Here is a 17882-nt window from a genome sequence, read left to right as displayed (position 1 = left end):
CCCTTCAGCTTCGGGGACTCTCCGCATCATGTGTCACCTTACGTGTGCCCTGCCCATGTATGTCCAGGACACTTTCAGGCCCTCAGGAGCGACAGCAGCTGCATCCACGTTGAGCCGCTGGGAGCCCAGGAAGGCAATGCCCTGCCTCAGTCACCCCACCCTGTGGTGTCAGGGTTGGCGGTGGGGGGGAGGAGTCTCGCCCTCCCCACGTGGCCCCCCAGGACACAGCAGATGCACCTCAGCGGACTGGGCCAGCTTCACTACCAAACCACAGCCCACACACATTGGCCTTTTGGTTTTATTTAAAACAAACATCTGTGCGCTATGTACAGAACCAGCTCCCGGGTGCAGAGGGGGAGGGGCCAAGCTGGGTGCGGAGGACTGGCAGCGGAAAGGGGACCCTCACCTGTCCGCAGGGTCAGCTCCCCATTCCTGCTACCCGCCCCACACCAGCAACCTACCCCACGTAGAAAGCCCCCTAGGAAAACAGGTCAGGGAGCCTCTTTCCAAAAATAAATAGGGGCCTGAGGTGGGCACTGACCTGGTCCCCGTCCCCAGTGCTGCTACGCCTGATTCCATTGAGAGAAAAGCCCGTCCGGGGCCTGGCCAGGAAGAGACCCATAGAGGGGGACCATGGACACGTCACCCCAGATGGCCTTGGGACACTGGGCGGAGCCGGAGAGGGGAGAGTGAGGGGCCAGGACAGACCCCAGGCTTTAAGGCAAAGCCGGGTGAGGGAGTGCACAGCCCAAGCTGGGCTGGCCTTTGGCACGAACGGGAGAAGGTGGCTGCTGTGGCCACAGGAAGGGCGGGGCTGCGGGGGACGACGCCCGTGGTCCTGGACCTCCCTTTCCAGGGCCTGGCAGATGAGCGTGGTGCGTCTTGTCCTGCTGGACTTCTGTCCCCACGCTGTGTCCTTGAGCCCGCCCGAGCAGTCAGCAGAGCGTGTCCGTGTTGAAGGAGAGCTGGGCCTGGTGAAGGAGGGGTGAGGGGGGCTGGGCAGAGCCTGTGGTGGCTGCCCCCCTCCCCTGCTGACTGGCCCCCCACAGGGCTCAGAGGCCTATACAGTGCCAAGGCTCTGATCTGCCTCTCTGCATGCCCGGCAGGTGGCTCACATGCTAGATACTAGCTCTCCAACCCAGCTGGAATCTTTTCCTCCCCTTTATTTTCTGGTTTTTGGGCCACACCTAGTGGTGTCGGGGGACCCTGCAGCCAGGGATGGAACCCAGGTTCACCGCATGCAAGGCATATGCCCGACCTGCCCCTTCCTCACTCCCCGACCACTTTCTAGAGCTCACTACTGACTCTGCTCTCACTGGACCCCCAAAATCTCCAAGAGGTCAGCCTGTGCCCAGGCCGCCATGTCGCTCTGGCTCTAGCTCTGACCCTCTGGGGTGCCCTGCCACCTCGCGGGTATAGCGCCCCCACTGGGATGGCTGCAGCCCTGGAGGCCCGCTCACCCGCTCCTCCTCGAAGCTGATGAGGCCTTCGTCTTCTGTGTCCAGGTCCTCGGGCTCATCGGCCACCAGAGCACGCAGCTCCGTGGGCGCAGGCCGCGGCCGGAACAGGCTCAGCAGTCGGCCCAGCGGGGACTGCAAGCCCGAGGACGGCTCTGCCTCCCGCTGCTCCAGGTTGTCGCTCTGCTTCTTGGCGAAGTTGACAAACACCTGAGGGCCGGCAGCGGGCTGTGGGTGGGCGCAGCAGGCCGAGTCCCGCCCCAGCCCACAGCACTCACGTTGTCCAGGGTGGTCTGGCTGACCGAGTAGTCCTCGATGCCCAGCACGCCGACCACCTGCTCCATCTTGCTGAACACCTGCGCCAGTGAGATGCGCTCCGACTTGAGCTGGTACTGCACTTTCGTATGGTGCCGCTCCTGGGGGGGAGGGCGGGTCAGGCCCCCACCCTGCCCAGCACGCCCAAGGACTCCCTCCGACTCCTCTCCTGCCCCTACCACCCATGCCCACGCCACACTGGCCCCAACCCCTTAGGGCCCACCCAACCCCAACAACCCACTCAGACCACGCCCGCAGCCACCTCAACGCCGGGCCCCGCCCTGTCCTGGCCCGGCCACGCCCACGCAGCTCATCCTCCAATACCACACCCACAGCCCTACCCACCCACCTGGACCACGCCCACACTCCACCCAGGCTCCGCCCACGCCAACGCCGCCCCCAGGCCCTGCTCACACAAGCACCTGCCCCAGACCACGCCCTCCCAGTCCCCGCCCATGTTGGCCACGCCCACGCAGCCATGCTCCAAGACCACGCCCACAGCCATCCCGGGCCCCGCCCAGACCACGTCCACATCGCCAGGCCGAGCCCCCTTCCCCGCCCACCTTGAGCACGGCCTCTGGGAAGTTGCGATTGAAGAAGCGCACCACGTCCTTCACGTTCTGGCTGCTCTTGGTCCTCACGGTGATCATGTAGCCATCCCCAAACCTGCGCGACAGGCCCATGGCCCCAAGCCCCGCCGCCCCCGCGCCCCTTCCCGCCGCCCCGGCACCCCACTCACCGGTTCTTCAGGTGCTGGATGCTGCCCAGGCAACGCAGGCGCCCGTTGACCATGATGGCCAGGCGCGTGCACAGCGCCTCGCACTCCTCCATGCTGCGGGCACAAACACGCGGGTTGGGGCCGCATGAGCACCAGAGGATGGCGGGGCGGGGCGCATGCGTGGGCCTCGGTGCTGAGATCAGGCACCGTACAGGGAGGGAGGGTCCAGCTGGGGGCACCGCACAGGGTGGGTGCACACCTGTGTGATGTCAGCACCACCGAGCGCCCCGTTTTGATGAGGTCCAGAATGAGGTTCCAGAGGAAGCGCCGTGCTTTGGGGTCCATGCCTGTAGTGGGCTCATCCTGAGGGTGGCACAGGCTCAGCCGCTGCCCTGACACCCTGCCAGCCCAGCCAGCAGCCCCCGGGCTCACCAGGAAGATGAAGGAGGGGTAGCCGATGAGGGCTATGGCAGCCGACAGCTTCCGCTTGTTGCCTCCACTGTAGGTGCCCGCGGGCTTGTCGGCGTGCTTGGTCAGCTCCAGCTTCTCCAGGGCCCACTTCACCACCTACGGAAGGGCACGGGGCATCAAGGGTGCCACTGTGTGCACTGCTGACGCGGACAGAGGGGCAGGCAGGTGCCCACCTGCTTCTCGTCCTTCCAGGGGATGCCCCGGAGCCTCGTGTAGAGCTGCAGGTGCTCCCGGGCCGTGAGCTCGTCGAACAGGGCGTCGAACTGCGGGCAGTAGCCGAGGCTCTGCTGGACCTGCAGCAGCTCCCGGAGCACACTGGGGACAGGGCACTGTCAGCTGGGCAGCTCGGCGCTCTCGCCAGCCGCCCCCGCCGCTGTGCACGCCGCCAACCTGTGCCCGTTGACGAAGGCCTCGCCCCCCGTCGTGCTCTCGTCACCCGTCAGCATCTTGAAGGTGCTGGTCTTGCCCGCGCCATTGACGCCCAGGAGCCCGAAGCACTCCCCAGGACGCACTCCCAGACACAGCCGGTCCACAGCCAGGATGCGGCCGAGCTTCCGCGACTTGTACACCTGGGCGGGCGAGGGGCTATGCGGAAGGACCCTCCCTGCCTGGCCGGGCCCTCGCCAGGACCCACCCTGAGCCCACGCCGCCCGCGCCCCTGGCTCCCCGGCGCCCAGAGCCCACCTTGGTCAAGTTCTCGATCTTGACCATGTCGTTGTCCGCGTCCCCACGCAGCACTCGCCGCCGCTCGCTGGCCACGTCTACATCATCCTCCACAGGCTTGGTGGACACGGGCATGCGCCTGGGGGACAGCGGGTGGTGCTGGTGGGCCGGCCCCAGGCTCGCCGCGGCCCGGCCCTGGGCACGCCCCACTCACTGTGGCTGCCGGAGGAAGTTGTACTGGCACATGATGGTGAGGAAGAAGCCCACGAAGCCCTCGACGGTCATGGCCACCAGCCCCCGCGTGACAATGTCCCACTCGAACGGGGACTTCATCTTGTCAAACTGGCCTGTGGGGTGACCGGCTCAGGACCCGGCCCCACGGGGCGCCCAGCTGCCCACCCGGCCCCGCCCCGCCTCACCGATCTTGGCGTAATACTCGTTGATGTACTCGTTGTAGGCCATCTCCATGAGCCCGTGGCCCAGGTTGTAGTTGGGGAAGATGAGGAAGCAGCTCTTCAGGTAACTGTTGACCACCTTCAGGTCCTGAGGGTCGGGAAGGCCACACAGAGCTTCTCAGCCCTGCAGTCCTGCCTGGCCGCCCCCGCCCCGCCCCTGCCCCCAGGGCCCTGTCTCCCCCATGCCGCCCACCCCTCTGCCCTGTCCCCACCTGCCCCACTTGTCCTGCCCACCCAGCAGCTCTGCCCCACTGCCCCACAGTCCCACCCACCCCACCGCCCTGCCCCTGACTCCCTGCCCGCCCTGTGCCACCTTGTCGTGCTCAAACAGCTGCAACAGGAATGTGGCCACGGTGGCTGTGATGCCGATGAAGAGGTTGATGACGATGAGGAACACGTAGGCTGAGCTGGGTACCTCGAACCAGAAGGAGGCCGGGTACATGATGGGGGTGATGGACCACCTGTGGGCAGGGGCAGCGGTCACCCGCGAGAGGCAGTGGCCCCCCGCCCCGACTCCGCGCCTTCTTACCCGTAGAGCAGGAAGAGCGAGAGCACGGCCGGGAAGTTGGTGGGTGATGTGTAGGCCGGCAGGTCGAACACGAACAGGATGATGACGCAGCAGGTGGCTGGGACCAGGTAGTTGAGCTGCCGGGGCGGGGGGAGGGGAGAATGCTGGTGAGGGGCCGGGGCGGGGGGCTGGGTTGGGGGCTGGGGGCTCCTCGAGCATGGGGGCACACCATGTCCCACACGTAGTTAGCCAGCCAGTAGATGACGGGGTCACAGCCGCTGACAAACTGCAGGTGCTTGGCCTTGGTGGACTGCTCGGCCACCAGGAAGACCACGAAGCTGGCCGGCACAAAGGACATGGCCACGATGATGAAGATGGCGATGACCACGTCGGTGCCCTGCAACCTGGGGGAGGCAGCCCTCAACACTGCTCGGTCCCGCCAAGCGCCAAGGCACGGCCCCCACCCCGACCGCCGGCCCCCACCTACAGGTAATCCAGAGAGAGGCTGGCACTGGTCTTGTTCATGGGGTGGTTGGTAACAGTGATGCCTGTGGCACGTGGGAGAGCAGCCTCAGGGTGGGCCCTGCCGCGTCCCCCGCCTCGTCCCCCGCCTCGTCCCCCACCCCACCCGTGCCCTCGGCCCTGCCCTCGTCCCCCCCCCGTGCCCCCCCGCCGTGTCCCCGACCCTGTCTGTGCCCCCCTCCGCCGTGTCCCTGCACACCTGCCCACTCACCGTAGGCCGCAGGGTTGCCTCTGCTTTTGGGCAGGTTGGCGCGCAGGATGGCATTGTTGAGGCTGTTGAGGTAGGTGGGCATGCTGTGGTAGCCCTTGTTGTTGTAGAACACCTGGGGGCAGAGACCCAGAGCCGGTGGGCGCCTGTGGGCGGCACGGGAGGGGCGCAGGCTGGGCGCGCACTCACCTGTGCCACTCTGCGCACAGCTATCTTCCGCACCATGGCTGGCGCTCGGGAGCCAAATGACGCGGGGATGGACTTCTGCACGTTGCCGAAGGTGATGGCCCCGTACCTGGCGGGCAGCCGGGGTGGTGAGGCCGGCGGGCAGCTGCTACCCAGCCCCACAGCCGCGCCGCCCCGCCCCACTCACCGGTGCAGGCGGAAGCGGTCGGAGGTGAAGAGCAGGTACTCAGAGACGTTGTGCCCGGTGATGTCCGTGAGGATGTCCCCCGTGACCACGCGCACCTGCGGGGGGTGCCCACCCACGCCCCCCGGGCAGGAAAAGCCCGTGCCCTGGGGGGAGCAGACGCAGCGCACGGGTTCCCGCACCAGGCGGGGCAGCGAGGGCGCCGAGGTCCAGTTCTCTGGGGGCACAGGAGGGTGGTCAGCCATGGCCCCACGGGCCCTCCCCCCCGTGGCTCCCCCGAGCTGGTACCTGGCCCCGAGGTGGGCGGCAGGGAGGAATTCCAGGTCTGCAGGGGATCCTCATCGGCAGAGAGGGGGGCATCAGAGGGGGCCGGGGAGGGCGGAGGCGGCACGAAGTTGGACAGCGGCAAGCCCTGCGTGAAGGACTCCAGGCACATGCTGTCGAAGAAGCGTGCGGCCAGCAGCCGGGACTCGCCGCTGCTCAGGTTCACGACAGGGCCCAGCGAGCCGTTGGCTGGAGACTTCAGCACACAGGTGGCCCCCACGCCGGACGGCAGCCGGAAGGTGCTCACGAGCTGCTGGGGGCTGGCGTCGGGTGACAGCCGCAACCTGAGGGGCCCAGAGGTCAGTCGGGTGCCCCGCCCGTGCCCACCCCAGCCTGGCAGGTGCTCACCGGTACTCCCGGCGCTCCTCATTGGCAAAGGGGATGAAGTTGCCACGTGGCTGCGTATAGTTGTGGTACTGGGAGGGCGACAGGACCAGTGGGGGCAAGTCACCTGGCAGGACAGGAGAGACAGCGGCCTGACCACCTGGCCAGGGTTCGAGCCAGGGAGGGGGGTCCCCCTGCTGCGTGGGCAGCCCTACCGATCTCGGGAACGGAGAGGGCCACGGTCATGGCCACGCAGACGAAGAAGGCGGGCAGCAGGATCTGGGAGGACAGCGCCTTGGAGTTGCGGCGGGCGCAGTGGAAGCGCTTCACCAGGAGCCCGTGGAACTGGCGCAGCCTCAGCCACCAGCCCTCCAGCTTGTGGCTGCCCTGGCCCACTCGGCCCGGGGCCTCGGCCTCGGCCTCTGCGCAGAGAGAAGATGCTGAGCCACAGCCAGCGCCGCCCGCCAGCCCCGCCCAGAGCCCGGCAGCCCACCTTGCAGACTGACGTTGTCGGGGTCCTGCAGGTTGTTCAGGAGTGGGCGGTAGTCGCCGGAGACGTCAGCAGAGCCCGAGCCCACTGAGGATGTGGACTGCAGGGACGCCTGGGACTGGGCCAGCTCCGAGCTCTGCGCCAGGCTCCCCGGGGGAGCCTCCCTGGACACCGCAGCCTCGGTTGCCGAGAGCACCTCCTTCCTGGACTCCTTCACATCTGCCACGGCAGGCGAGCAGGGACCCGGCCCTGAAGACCCCCCGAGCCACAGCCCCACTGGCCCTGGGCAGCCCCAGACCCAAACTCCACCTGGTGGGGCTGAACCCCGGCCCGGGCTCACCTGCCTCACTGTTCTCCAGGGACTGGTCTTCCTCAGACACCTTGAGGAACACCTCTTCCAGTGTTGTGTCCATGAGCCCAAAGCTGCTCAGGTGCAACGCGTCCAAACTACACTCCAGGTGCTAGGAAGGGGCTGGGTAAGGCTCACTGCAGGCTGGCCACAGGGTCCTGCCTCCTCGGGACCACCGTGTCACCTGCCCCCTGCTGGCCCCGCCCGCCCCAGCCCGCTCCATGCCCTGATGGTTGGTTGCACCTGTGCGGTTCTGCGGCCTTACCCCACCCAGGACAGCTGCCACCCCACCTCCTCCGTGGCCACACACCTGGAAGAGGCGCTCAAAGGCCCCCTTCTTGGCGGCCTCGCTGGGCAGGATGTAGGAGAGCTCGGTGCTGGTGTCCGAGACCAGCAGGCAGGAGGCCACGTGCTTGCGGATGAACTGGGAGACTTGGGGCTCGGAGCAGCAGCTCAGCTGGGCGCGGCCCGAAGGGCTGGACGTCAGGCCTGGCTCTAGGAGGGAGAAGCAGAGGCTCACCCAGCAGGCCCGGGATGCCATGCTGCTGCGAGGGCGGCCCTGCAAGGCCCGGGCTCGGGGGTCAGGGCTCTTAGGGAAGACTGGCCCGGGCACCTCCACTCAGACCTTGGGGGTCCCCGGGCTGGGCCGGCTGCTTGACCAGCGTGAGGCGGTAGCCGTCGCCGTAGGCGCCCTTGAGGAAGAGCGGGGAGCCACAGCATTTGAGCTTCCCGTGGGAGATGATGGCGATGCGGTCCCCCAGCAGGTCAGCCTCGTCCATGTGGTGGGTGGACAGGAGGATGGTGCGGCCTGCGGAGGGCAGGCCGGGTCAGAGGGCTGTGCGGGGAGCCTGGGGGCCGGGCACCACCCCTGCCCGCCAGCTCACCGGGCTTGTATTTCAGGATGAGGTCCCAGATGGCCCGGCGAGCGTAGGGGTCCACCCCTGCCGTGGGCTCGTCCAGGATGATGGCGCGGGACCCGCCCACAAAGGCGATGGCCACAGAGAGCTTGCGCTTCATGCCCCCCGACAGTGTCTGCACCAGCGAGTGCCGCTTGTTGGAGAGCTCCAGGTCCTCGATCATCCTGAGGGAGCAGGAAGACGAGAGCAGGGCTGGACCGTCCCTCCCACACCACAGGCGCATAACAGGACCCGCCCCCTCCGCTTAGCCCCGCCCACAACCAAGCCCCACCTATCCCAGCTCTGCTCGCCGCCCAAGCCCCACCCATGCCACCAGGCCCCGCCCACAACCCGAGCCCCACCCACCTCACCACCGGAGCCCCACCCATACCCCAGCCACACCCACACCACCAGGCCCTGCACACAACCCGAGCCCTACCCTCGCCACCAGGCCCCACCCACACCCCAGCCCCACCCACCTCACCACCCGAGCCCCAGCCACACCCACACCCCAGCCACACCCACACCACCAGGCCCCACCCACAACCCGAGCCCCACCCACACCGCCATGCCCCACCCACACCCCAGCCACACCCACATCACCAGGCCCCGCCCACAACCCGAGCTCCCTCACCACCCGAGCCCCACCCACACCGCCATGCCCCACCCACACCCCAGCCACACCCACACCGCCAGGCCCCGCCCACAACCCCAAGCTCCCTCACCACCGGAGCCCCACCCACACCGCCAGGCCCCGCCCACCCTCCAAGGCCCTGCTCGCCTAAGCAGGCCCACCCACATGAGGCGCAGCCCACCCCACCAGGCCCCGCAGGCCCTCCCAGGCCCCGCCCCCCACAAGCCCTGCCACCACCCACTTGTCCATCTCCTTGCGGATCTCCTCCTGGGCCATGCTCTTCAGCCTGGAGTAGAACCACAGGTGCTCCTCCACGGTGAGCCGGTCGAAAAGCACGTTGTGCTGTGGACACATGCCCAGGTTCTTGCGGATCTCGTCCATCTCCGTGCGGATGTCATGCCCGTAGATGGTGGCCGAGCCGGACGTGGGCGGGAACAAGCCGGTCAGGATGGACCTAGATGGGCGGGCATGCCGTGAGTGCCCGTGAATGGCCAGCCCCGCCCCCGCTGCAAGCGGCACTCACATGGTGGTGGTCTTGCCTGCCCCGTTGTGGCCCAGGAAGGAGACCACCTGGTTCTCATAGAGGTTCAGGCTCAGCTTGTTCAAGGCCAGCTTCTTGTCCGTCTTGTAGATCTTGGTGAGCTTGTCCACGCAGACCACCAGGGGCAGGTGGGTGGGCTCCTCCTCCATGCCGCGCATCTCCTCTGCAGCAAGGCCGGGGTCAGCGCCACCCCTCCCTGGGCCCCCCGACACCCCCGCCGCTCTGCTCTCTCACCCAGGCGCCGGCTCTCCATGGCACACGCCTGGTCCTCCTCCATGACGCTGAGGCGGGGGGCGCGAGCCCACGGCCAGCTCCACTCCCAGGCTTCTGTCCGCCCGCTGCCCAGCCAGTAGGACTTCTGCAGCGGGAAGTACCAGGGCCGGGGCAGCCCGTACATGCCTGGGGGAGAGGAGCCTGACGTCACTGCTGACCCCGGCCGGGCCCTGCAGCCCCCTCCCCAGAGGTGTGGTGCTACCTGGGTGCACGGCTTCAATGTACCACGTAAGCACCCCATAGACGACGGCGTCCACCATCAGCATGGTCACTGCCAGCAGCAGGTTGAAGTCGTCCCCCTCCACCGGGGACTGGCTGAAGGTGTGCCACTGAATGCCCACACCCGCCACCTCATACAGGGCGAAGTACTTGGAGCCAAGGCCGAAGGCGGTGGTGGACATCAGGGACTGTGGGGACGACAGAGTGAGCAGGTGGGTCAGGACAGGACCCCCCACCCCCCGGCCCTGTGGCGGTAATCCTCACCGCAATGCACTTCTCGAAGGCCGTGATCCTGTCGTGGGCCACCTCCTCTCGGATGGCCACGTACATGTAGGGCACATAGCTCAGGAAGTAGATGATGCCGCCACAGGCCGAGGCCAGCTTGGCCTTGGAGTACAGCACAGACACCAGGAAGCTGGGGCAGGGGGCCACGGGCATCAGCCACCCCATCCCTGGCACCGTGCCAACGCCCCCCTGGGCGTGTCCCTCTTGGGGACAGAGGGGCCATCAGGCATCTGTGAGTGCCAGGTGGCCCCAGGGCCCTGTGCGCGCCGGCCCGTCGCAGACTCACCAGAACATGATGGTGGCCACGGCATAGACGGCCAGGAAGAGCCAGATGATGAGCACGTGGCTGTGCATGAGCACCTGGCCGTACTTGAGGATGGCGGTGAGTGCGGTCACCGAGATGGACAGCTGCACGAAGCCCGTGATGAACCAGGCCACCCAGTGCACAGCGTTGTTCAGGCCCATGGTCTTCATCACCTGTGGAGGGATGCTCGGGCAGGGCTCTGGGGCCACCCGGCTGCCCCCCACCACCACCCCCACCCACCTCCTTGAGGCGATGCTCCTTCTCGGCCACAATGTGCTGGATCGTCATGGCCACCGAGTAGACCCAGGAGATGACCATGCAGAGTGGCATCATGTGCTCGATGACAAACAGGAAGCTGTGGGGCGGAACCGCCGTGAGGCAGGGACCCCGCCAGCCCAGCCCGGCCCCTCCAGCCGGCACTCACTCGTCCCGCGTGTAGCAGGGGTAGGGGAACATCTGCACGTAGTTGCCGGGCTCCACCACGTCGTGTCCCACAAAGGTGTTGATGATGGCTCGCTCCATCATGTCTGTGGGGGTGGTGGTCAGTGGTCAGGGCTGCCCTCTGGTCCGGGCCTCACCCCGCCCTGGACTCCTGGCCCTCACCCTGGATCCACACGAAGCCGTACAGGAAGTAGAAGCGGCCCCCCGTGTTGGGCCCCGGGCGCCAGTAGGCCCGGCGGATCTCGTTGGTTTTCTCCGTGAAGCTGGAGTTCTGGCGGATCTTGTAGTGGACGTGGGGCGGCAGGGAGCCATCCTTGCGCGTCTGGAAGATCACACCTGGGGAGAGGGGCTGAGTGGGGGCGGGCAGGGGCGGGGGTGCAGGGGCAGCGGGGCGGGGGCGCGGTGCTCACTGGCAAACACGGTGACGTTGTCCTGGTAGGCCTGGTTCAGCGTGTAGTTGACGATGCTCTCCTCGTCGGGAAAGCCCTTGAAGATGTCCACACTCACCTGGGGGACGGGCACAGTTGGAGCAGCCCCGGGCGGCCCCAGAGTCCCCAGGGGGCAGAGCACACCTTGGACATGAACTGGATCCAGCCGCAGGCCGCGTTGTCAATGGTGTCCAGCTGCTGCAGGAGCGCAGAGCCGTTGGGCAGCGAGAAGTCGTCCTGGCGCAGGGCGGGCGGCAGCTCCTCCGCAGACAAGTTCAGCGCCTCTGGGTGCAGCCGCAGCTCTGCCACGGACTTGGGGGGCCAGGCTGGCTTAGGGCGGGGAGTGCGGGGGCTCCGGCGGGACACGGGTGGGTGCGGGGAGGCCCGGGGGTGTCAGGCGGGACACGGGTGGGTGCGGGTTGGTGCGGGTGGGACACGGGGGGATGCGGGGAGTGGGGGGTGTCAGGCGGGACATGGACATGGGGGGCAGCCCGCACGCCCACCTGCTGCAGCCAGTGCAGGTGCTGCTGCAGCCGGCCCTGCTCCAGGAAGCTGCGGATCTCAGCGGAGATGTTGAGCCAGAGCTGGGCGTAGTGCGTCACGTTGCCGACGAAGGCGAAGGTCTCGTTGGCCTGGGGGTTGGGGGGAGGCGAGCACGGGGTTAAGAGGGCCCAGCACAGGCTGCCTCGAGCCCAGCCGGGGCAGCCCAGTATCTTCCGTCTCTCAGGGGAGCACATGGGGGTGGGGGGGGACTGGGGGGCCCTATTCGGGGTAAGCGCGCACAGGGCAGGAGCTGAGCCCCCACTCCCTCCGGCCTGCAGCCCCCGTCAAGTCTCGCTCTGACGAACTCCCACCCGGGCGCTGACGACTTGCTGCTTCCCGGTCTGTCCAACGGCCCTGGGCCTCGGGCCTCAGCCCTGCACCGCACCGGGCCTCTCCTGCCCCTGGAGAGCCCTCTCCCGCCCTTCTAGAGAAGGCGCCCCTCGAGTGCCCACCGACGGGGCCTCCGTGTCCCCACTCCGGCCCAGCAGGCACAGTGCTGGACTCCTGCCCGCCTGCCTCAGTCCCCACCGGCCCACAAGCACCCCTGTCCCGACCTGCAGACCCGGCTGCTCCCTGCCCGGCCCAGCCCACCCGCCGGGGCCGCACACCTTGAGGATGACCCGGTCCGCCTCGGAGCCCGCAGGCGCGTACAGGATCTTGGGGTTGCTGGTCATGAGGTGCACCAGGAGGCCCAGGTTCCGCTGCTCCTTGCTCGTGAAGCCCAGGGAGCTCATGTTGCCCCTCCGCAAGGCCTCGGGCTCGATGGTGCTGGTGGGGCTGGGGGTCAGCTCGGAGGTGGGGGGAGCGGGCCGGGCGGGGAGGGGCGTGGCCTATGGCGGGGCGGGGCCACCAACGGGGCGGGGCCTCTTGTGGGCGGGGCCAGTGGGAGGGGCCTCACAGGTGGGATGCGGGGTGGGGCCTCTGGCGGGGCTGGGCAGACCCGGGTGGAGACCTTGGGTGGACTCGGCGTGCGTGGGCACCACGCTGCGGCACAGGGCGGGGGCAGGGGCTGGGCGGGTGTCGGGCCTGTCCAGCACCTACCGGTTGTTGCCGCACAGGATGGGCTGCAGGCCTGCCCAGAGCTGCACGAAGGCCGCGCACTGGCCCTGCAGCGTGTCCGCCGAGGCGGGGCCGGTGGAGGAGGCCGCTGCGTCCTCGGCGGAGCTGTTGGCACCGGGGCCGAGGCCTGTCCCCGTGCTGTTGGCCGCGCCCCCGGGGCCACCTGCGGGGCCGGCACAGGCGCCCTGAGGCAGCAGCAGGGCCAGGGCCGAGAGGACGTCCACACCCTGCAGGAGCTTCCGGGCGTCCAGCAGGTCCTCCAGCAACGCCTGCATCTGCCGCGGGGGCGGGGGCTGCTGCGGGCGCGCCGCGTCCCTGGGGGCTGTGTGCAGGCCCAGCTGAGGGAAGACGGGTTTCAGGGCCCTGGGGCAGGTGTGAGGGCAGGGCCGAGGGCATGGCTAGGGTGGCCAGGCCAGGCACGGCGCCCCCAGCCCAAGGTGCCTCCAGGCAGGGGCTCACCTGCTGGGCAATTTTGGCCGTGTCCAGCTGGTTCCGGAGCTCCGCTGCCAGCTGTGCGAAGCGCTGGGCGCGGGCGGGGGCCTGGCCACTGCAGACCGCGTCCCAGTAGCTCCGCAGAGCACCCTGGCGACCCTGCGGCACGGTGAGGATGCGGTCCAGCTCCCCAGAGCCGGGGGCGCATGTCAGCCGCTCCAGGAGGGCGGGCGCCAGCAGCAGCTCCTGTGGGGAGGGGACAGGCACTGCTGCGAGGGCGCCTGGCCGCGCCCTGCACCCCGGTCCTGCCCCGGCCACATCCCTCTCCCACCCCGTGGACAGGCCGCCCTCACCTCCATCCGGAACAGGTGGCTAGAGAGGCTGGGCTCTGCGTCCAGGGCAGGCGTCTGGCCGAACAGCAAGCGATGCACCTGGGGGCACAGGTGGGGACTCCAAGGCCCTGCCCGCCCAGCCCCACCCGCACCGCGGGGGCGCGGGGGCCTCGGCTCACCTCGGGCAGGTCCACCCTCGCGGCCAGGAGGGCCTGGGCTGTGCCGTTGGGCAGGGACAGGTTCTGAGTCAGGAAACGCCAGAGCTCCCTCGGGTCCCGGGCCACCGAGTCCAGGGAGAAGGAGGCCCCTGCACAGGCGGAAGGAAGGGGGCGCTGAGGCCACTCTGCCCACGGCGGCACCTCGGGCCCGCCCTGCCATGGACGCACCTGCGGGGGCCCGGGGGACCCCGTCCCCAGGCTCTGGGCCGGCTCCCAGGGCTTCCAGGCGCTGGCGCAGAGCCTCGAGCTCCAGGCCCAGGCTGGGCCGTGCCGGATCAAACAGGTTACTGTCTTCCACCACGCGGCTGAGGCGCTCCAGCAGCTGGGTGACCCTGTCCCCCAACACAGCAGCTTAGGGCATGGCGGGGGGCCGCGGCAGGGCTGGGGGGCGTGCCCGCAGGGTGGGCACTCACGTGGAATTGGCATACTGCAGGAAGCCAAACTCGTCCCGCTGGCCCTCGGGGCACAGCGACTGCATCACAGGGAGGATGCCCGCCGAGGTGAGTGGTGAGGCCGTATAGAAGGCTGGTCGCAGGGAGGGCAGGGGGCAGCCCGAGGCCGGAGGGGACAGGGTAGAGGTCAGGAGGGGAGTGGGCAGAGGCCAAGAAGAGAGATTTGGAGAAAGTCAGGAAGGAAAAGCAGTTTTAGCCCAAAGCCAGAGGTCAGAGGGCAAACATTCTGCCGAGAATGGCAGGTCAGAGGTCAGAGGGCATCTTGTCCCTGACCTCTCTGGACAACCAGTTAGCAGAGAGAAGCAGAGGCCGGTAGGTCTAAGCAGAGAGCACCAGGTGACCCAGGGAGCCCCTCCCTTCCCCCCTGTCCCCCCCACAACAGACCCTGCCAGCAGGCAGGGCTCTGCCATGCGAGCGGGCAGGGTGCGGAGCTGCACCCGGAGGCCAGACTGGAGGAGGCAGGCCCTCACTTACAGACTGCATGCAGGTGGCGGAGACAAGAACCATGCGGGGAGGGGCAAAACAGAACAGAGGAGACCAGTGAGGGTCGGCCGCCTCCTCCCAAGCCCCGGGAGGAGGACTGGCCGGGCACCAGCTGGGCACAGAGGTGGTGGCCGTGCTGTCCCTCCCTGGGCCCCGAGGCCCCTCACCTTCCTTCACGGAGATGGTGGGTTTCTTCTGCCTCAGGCCCAGCAAGATGAAGAAGAGGACCAGCGGGATGAAGAGTTCGAAGGCCAGAACCCACTGCAAGAGCCAGCAGCCAGTGAGGTCCGGCCACTGTCCCAGCCAGCCACTGAGGTCCAGCTTCCCCGGAGCCAGCCTGCTGCAGGGCCGGGCACTGTCCGAGCCTCATCTTCAGGGCCAACCTCCCCCAAGGTGCAACCTTCTCCTTCGGGGGTGCTGTCCTCTGTCCACCCAGAGGCCCAGCAGGACTGCCCTGAGCACTGCGTGTGCCCGGTTTGTCTCCAGCCACACCTGGTGGGCCCCTGATGAGGAGCCCCTGCCCCACACAGCGCCAGCCAAGCAGGATGTCCCCACTGTCCAGGAGGAGGTGGGCAGAGCTGACAGCCCCAGCCCTGAGTTTTGGATGCACGCTGACCTCTGGTGGGGACGGAATGCCGGCAGTGCAGGCTGGCCCCTGAGGGCCCCTGGGTGGGCCGGGAGCCCGGGGACTGCTGAGCCCCGCCGCTCTCAAGACCCTCCCCGGCCCGAAACACACTTCCAGCCCCCACGCTGTGCCCGGGCAGGGCGGTGCTGCCTGGACAATGGGGCTCTGTGGTCAGGAGCAGCCTGTGTCCGTACCCCACGCCCGCCCCAGCCTGTGCCAGCCTCCACCCCCTCCCGCCCCGGAGCTCGGCCAAGGGCACATCGCGGGCAGCCCCCAGACATCCACAGGCGCACGCAGGGCCAGGCCGCGGTGCCGTGGGCCTCAGGCAGGTCAGGAAGCCGTGTCGGCTCCGCCCTGGGCCCTGCCAGGGCACCTCCTGCTCGTCACTGCAGCAACACGCTGCTATGACAACAGCCTCGCGCCAGCTGCCGGAGGGCAGGCGGGCAGGATTCCCGCCAGGAACCCCCCACCCCAAGCCTGCAGGGTGGCCAAACCCCGGCCGTTGGGCCCACCCTGGGGCCCCCTGCTATCCTCCGAGGTCCCGCAGTGCCCAGTGGCGTCACTGCTCCCAGCCAGGGTTGCCTGCACTCTCGGAGGGGTGGGGCACACACAGAGATGGAGAAACCGAGGTACAAAGCAGGAAGAGGGAGAAGGGAGAGTTCTGAGTCCTCTCAGCTCCCCCACCCAGCACCCAGCTCGGGACAATGCCAGAGCCTCAGGACACCAAGGCACGGCAGCACCGGACAACCCCTGCCCACAGCTGCCCACAGGCCTGAGCGCTGGCCGTGGACCACACAGGCCCCTCCCACCTGCTTGCACTGGCCCCCAGCCCTGATCTGAGGCAGGGCCCATGGTCCCGACCGGCCAGCACACTGGGCCCCACATCCCGTCCTCTCCTCCCCAGTGACCCAGAACCTGACCAGCGTACCTGGGCTGCGGGCCTGATCTCCTGGCCCAGTGCCAGCCAGCCCCGGAGGCCCTGGGCAGGAAATGTACCCGGTCTGGCTCCCCGCCAGGGTCAGGTGCCCGAGGGAGTCTGTGGGTCCCAGTGCCGATGGCTGCCCTGCTCTGGGCTTAGCCCCCAGCCCAGTTCTGCCGATGCCCTGGGCGGTCCTCCTCAAGGGAAACCCAGGGCCACTCAGAACCCTGGGCTCCCAGCCCTCCGGCACAGGTGCTGCTGGGCAGGCCAGTGGGGACAGCCCCTGCCCTCCCATGGAGGAACAGAGAGGTCCAGGGCCATGGCATCCACACTGCCCAGGCAGCGCGCTGGGAGCTGGTGCAGGCCCGGTCCCCAAAGGGTCTGAGGACAGGGAGCAGGTCGGCCTCCAGGAGTGGCCCTGAGGACAAGAGGGTGCGGGGGACCGAGCCTGGCACGGCAAGGACATTCTGGTGGTGAGAATGCAGGAACAAAGCTGGTGGAAGTGTGGAGGGGTGTGGAGGAGGAGGAGGCGGCGGCGGCGGCGGCTCGCCTGGGACCAGCCGCCCAGTCATCGGGCGACCGGCCCAAGGGCAGCGGGTGATGCAGAAGCAGGGGACGGAGCCTGCAGGGCTCGGGGGGCTGAGCGCAGCCCACTGGGCCGATCGGTGCCCGCGCACCCCCGCCGGCCCCTGCGCTGGAGACCGGGGCCTCCCGCGAGCCGGGGCGGGGGGCGCCGGCCCCGACCCGCCGCCCCGAGTGCGCCGCGGAGGGCTCGGGTGCATGACTCAGCCGCGCGCGGTGGGGGCGGGGGCCCGCGCGGCTGCGGGGGCGCTCACCGGGCTCCGGCGCTTCAGCGTCACGTTCTTCCAGAGCAGCAGCTGCAGCTGGTGCAAGAAACCCATGGCGGGGCCGCTCGGCCGCTCGCCGCCGCCGCCCGCTCCTCTGCGCGCCCGCCGCCCGCTCCGCGCCGCTCCACATCGCCCGCGCGGGGGCGGGGCAGGGCGGGGACTCCGCCCCCAGGCGGGGCCGCGGGAGACTCCGCCCTGAACGGGCAGGGACTCCGCCCCTAGGCGGGGCCGCGGTAGGCTCCACCCCTGGACGGATGGGAGACTCCGCCCCGAATGAGCCGGGAGACCGCCCCTGGGCGGGACCGCAGTAGGCTCCGCCCCGAGGCGGGACCGCTTTAAACCCCGCCCCTGGGCGGGGCTGATGAAGCTCCGCCCTGGGGCGTGACCTGACAGGACGCTTCGTCTTGGGGCGTGGCTTGGTGTGATGCTCCGCCCCAGGGCGGAGCCGCTGTTTGCCCCGCCCCGCGCCGGCTCCAGGTACCGGGATGGGCCCCGCCCAGGGGCGCCCCGCGGTGACCAGGCGGGGCCTTTCCCGGTGTGCGACCGCCTTCTGCCAGGTCTCCAACCTGCCCCCCACAGCATGTCACTGGACAGGAGGGGGCGCTCGCAGAGCCCACCCCGCGCGCCCCGTCCAGGCCGGCCCCGTTCTTCCGCAGGCGCGCCCGCGGGTGGCCAGAGGAACGACCCAGAGCCAGGCCAGGTACTGAGGCCTGCAGAGCCCAGCAGGCGTCTCCGGACACCTCAGCAGGGACTGAGCGGGGTGCCAGCCTGAGAGT

The 17882-nt window shown here is 68.9% G+C and overlaps 1 protein-coding gene across 2 annotated transcripts; it reads right to left on the bottom strand.

The window, feature by feature from the left end:
• Positions 1 to 282: 282 nt before the first annotated feature.
• On the bottom strand, positions 283 to 17246 carry ABCA2 (ATP binding cassette subfamily A member 2). Of its 2 annotated transcripts, none has more exons than XM_055124077.1 (48): positions 17095 to 17246; positions 14882 to 14975; positions 14193 to 14304; positions 13948 to 14111; positions 13741 to 13868; positions 13583 to 13660; positions 13257 to 13475; positions 12780 to 13135; positions 12347 to 12506; positions 11699 to 11827; positions 11340 to 11507; positions 11178 to 11274; positions 10930 to 11103; positions 10751 to 10853; positions 10567 to 10681; positions 10309 to 10499; positions 10002 to 10152; positions 9721 to 9925; positions 9480 to 9644; positions 9228 to 9408; positions 8946 to 9158; positions 8059 to 8255; positions 7800 to 7982; positions 7485 to 7669; positions 7166 to 7286; positions 6829 to 7044; positions 6551 to 6757; positions 6360 to 6462; positions 5976 to 6295; positions 5691 to 5904; positions 5507 to 5612; positions 5321 to 5432; positions 5075 to 5135; positions 4817 to 4991; positions 4609 to 4724; positions 4393 to 4540; positions 4044 to 4167; positions 3839 to 3971; positions 3646 to 3763; positions 3352 to 3530; positions 3135 to 3276; positions 2923 to 3057; positions 2750 to 2853; positions 2512 to 2604; positions 2336 to 2438; positions 1736 to 1873; positions 1461 to 1667; positions 283 to 971 (listed from the first exon to the last, which is right to left on the bottom strand). In XM_055124077.1, exons 1-48 carry the CDS (start codon positions 17158 to 17160, stop codon positions 936 to 938), a joined length of 7245 nt encoding a protein of 2414 aa, XP_054980052.1. In that variant the 5' UTR covers positions 17161 to 17246; the 3' UTR covers positions 283 to 935. The 2 variants fall into 2 exon arrangements, with proteins under 2 accessions (XP_054980052.1, XP_054980053.1); XM_055124078.1 differs by having other exon boundaries at positions 4817 to 4925.
• Between the last annotated feature and the right edge of the window lie 636 nt (positions 17247 to 17882).

Source organism: Sorex araneus, chromosome 1, assembly GCF_027595985.1.
Source record: "Sorex araneus isolate mSorAra2 chromosome 1, mSorAra2.pri, whole genome shotgun sequence".
NCBI classification, from domain to species: domain Eukaryota; kingdom Metazoa; phylum Chordata; class Mammalia; order Eulipotyphla; family Soricidae; genus Sorex; species Sorex araneus.
Note: the sequence above shows the minus strand (reverse complement) of the source record. Positions and strands in the feature narration are given on the sequence as shown.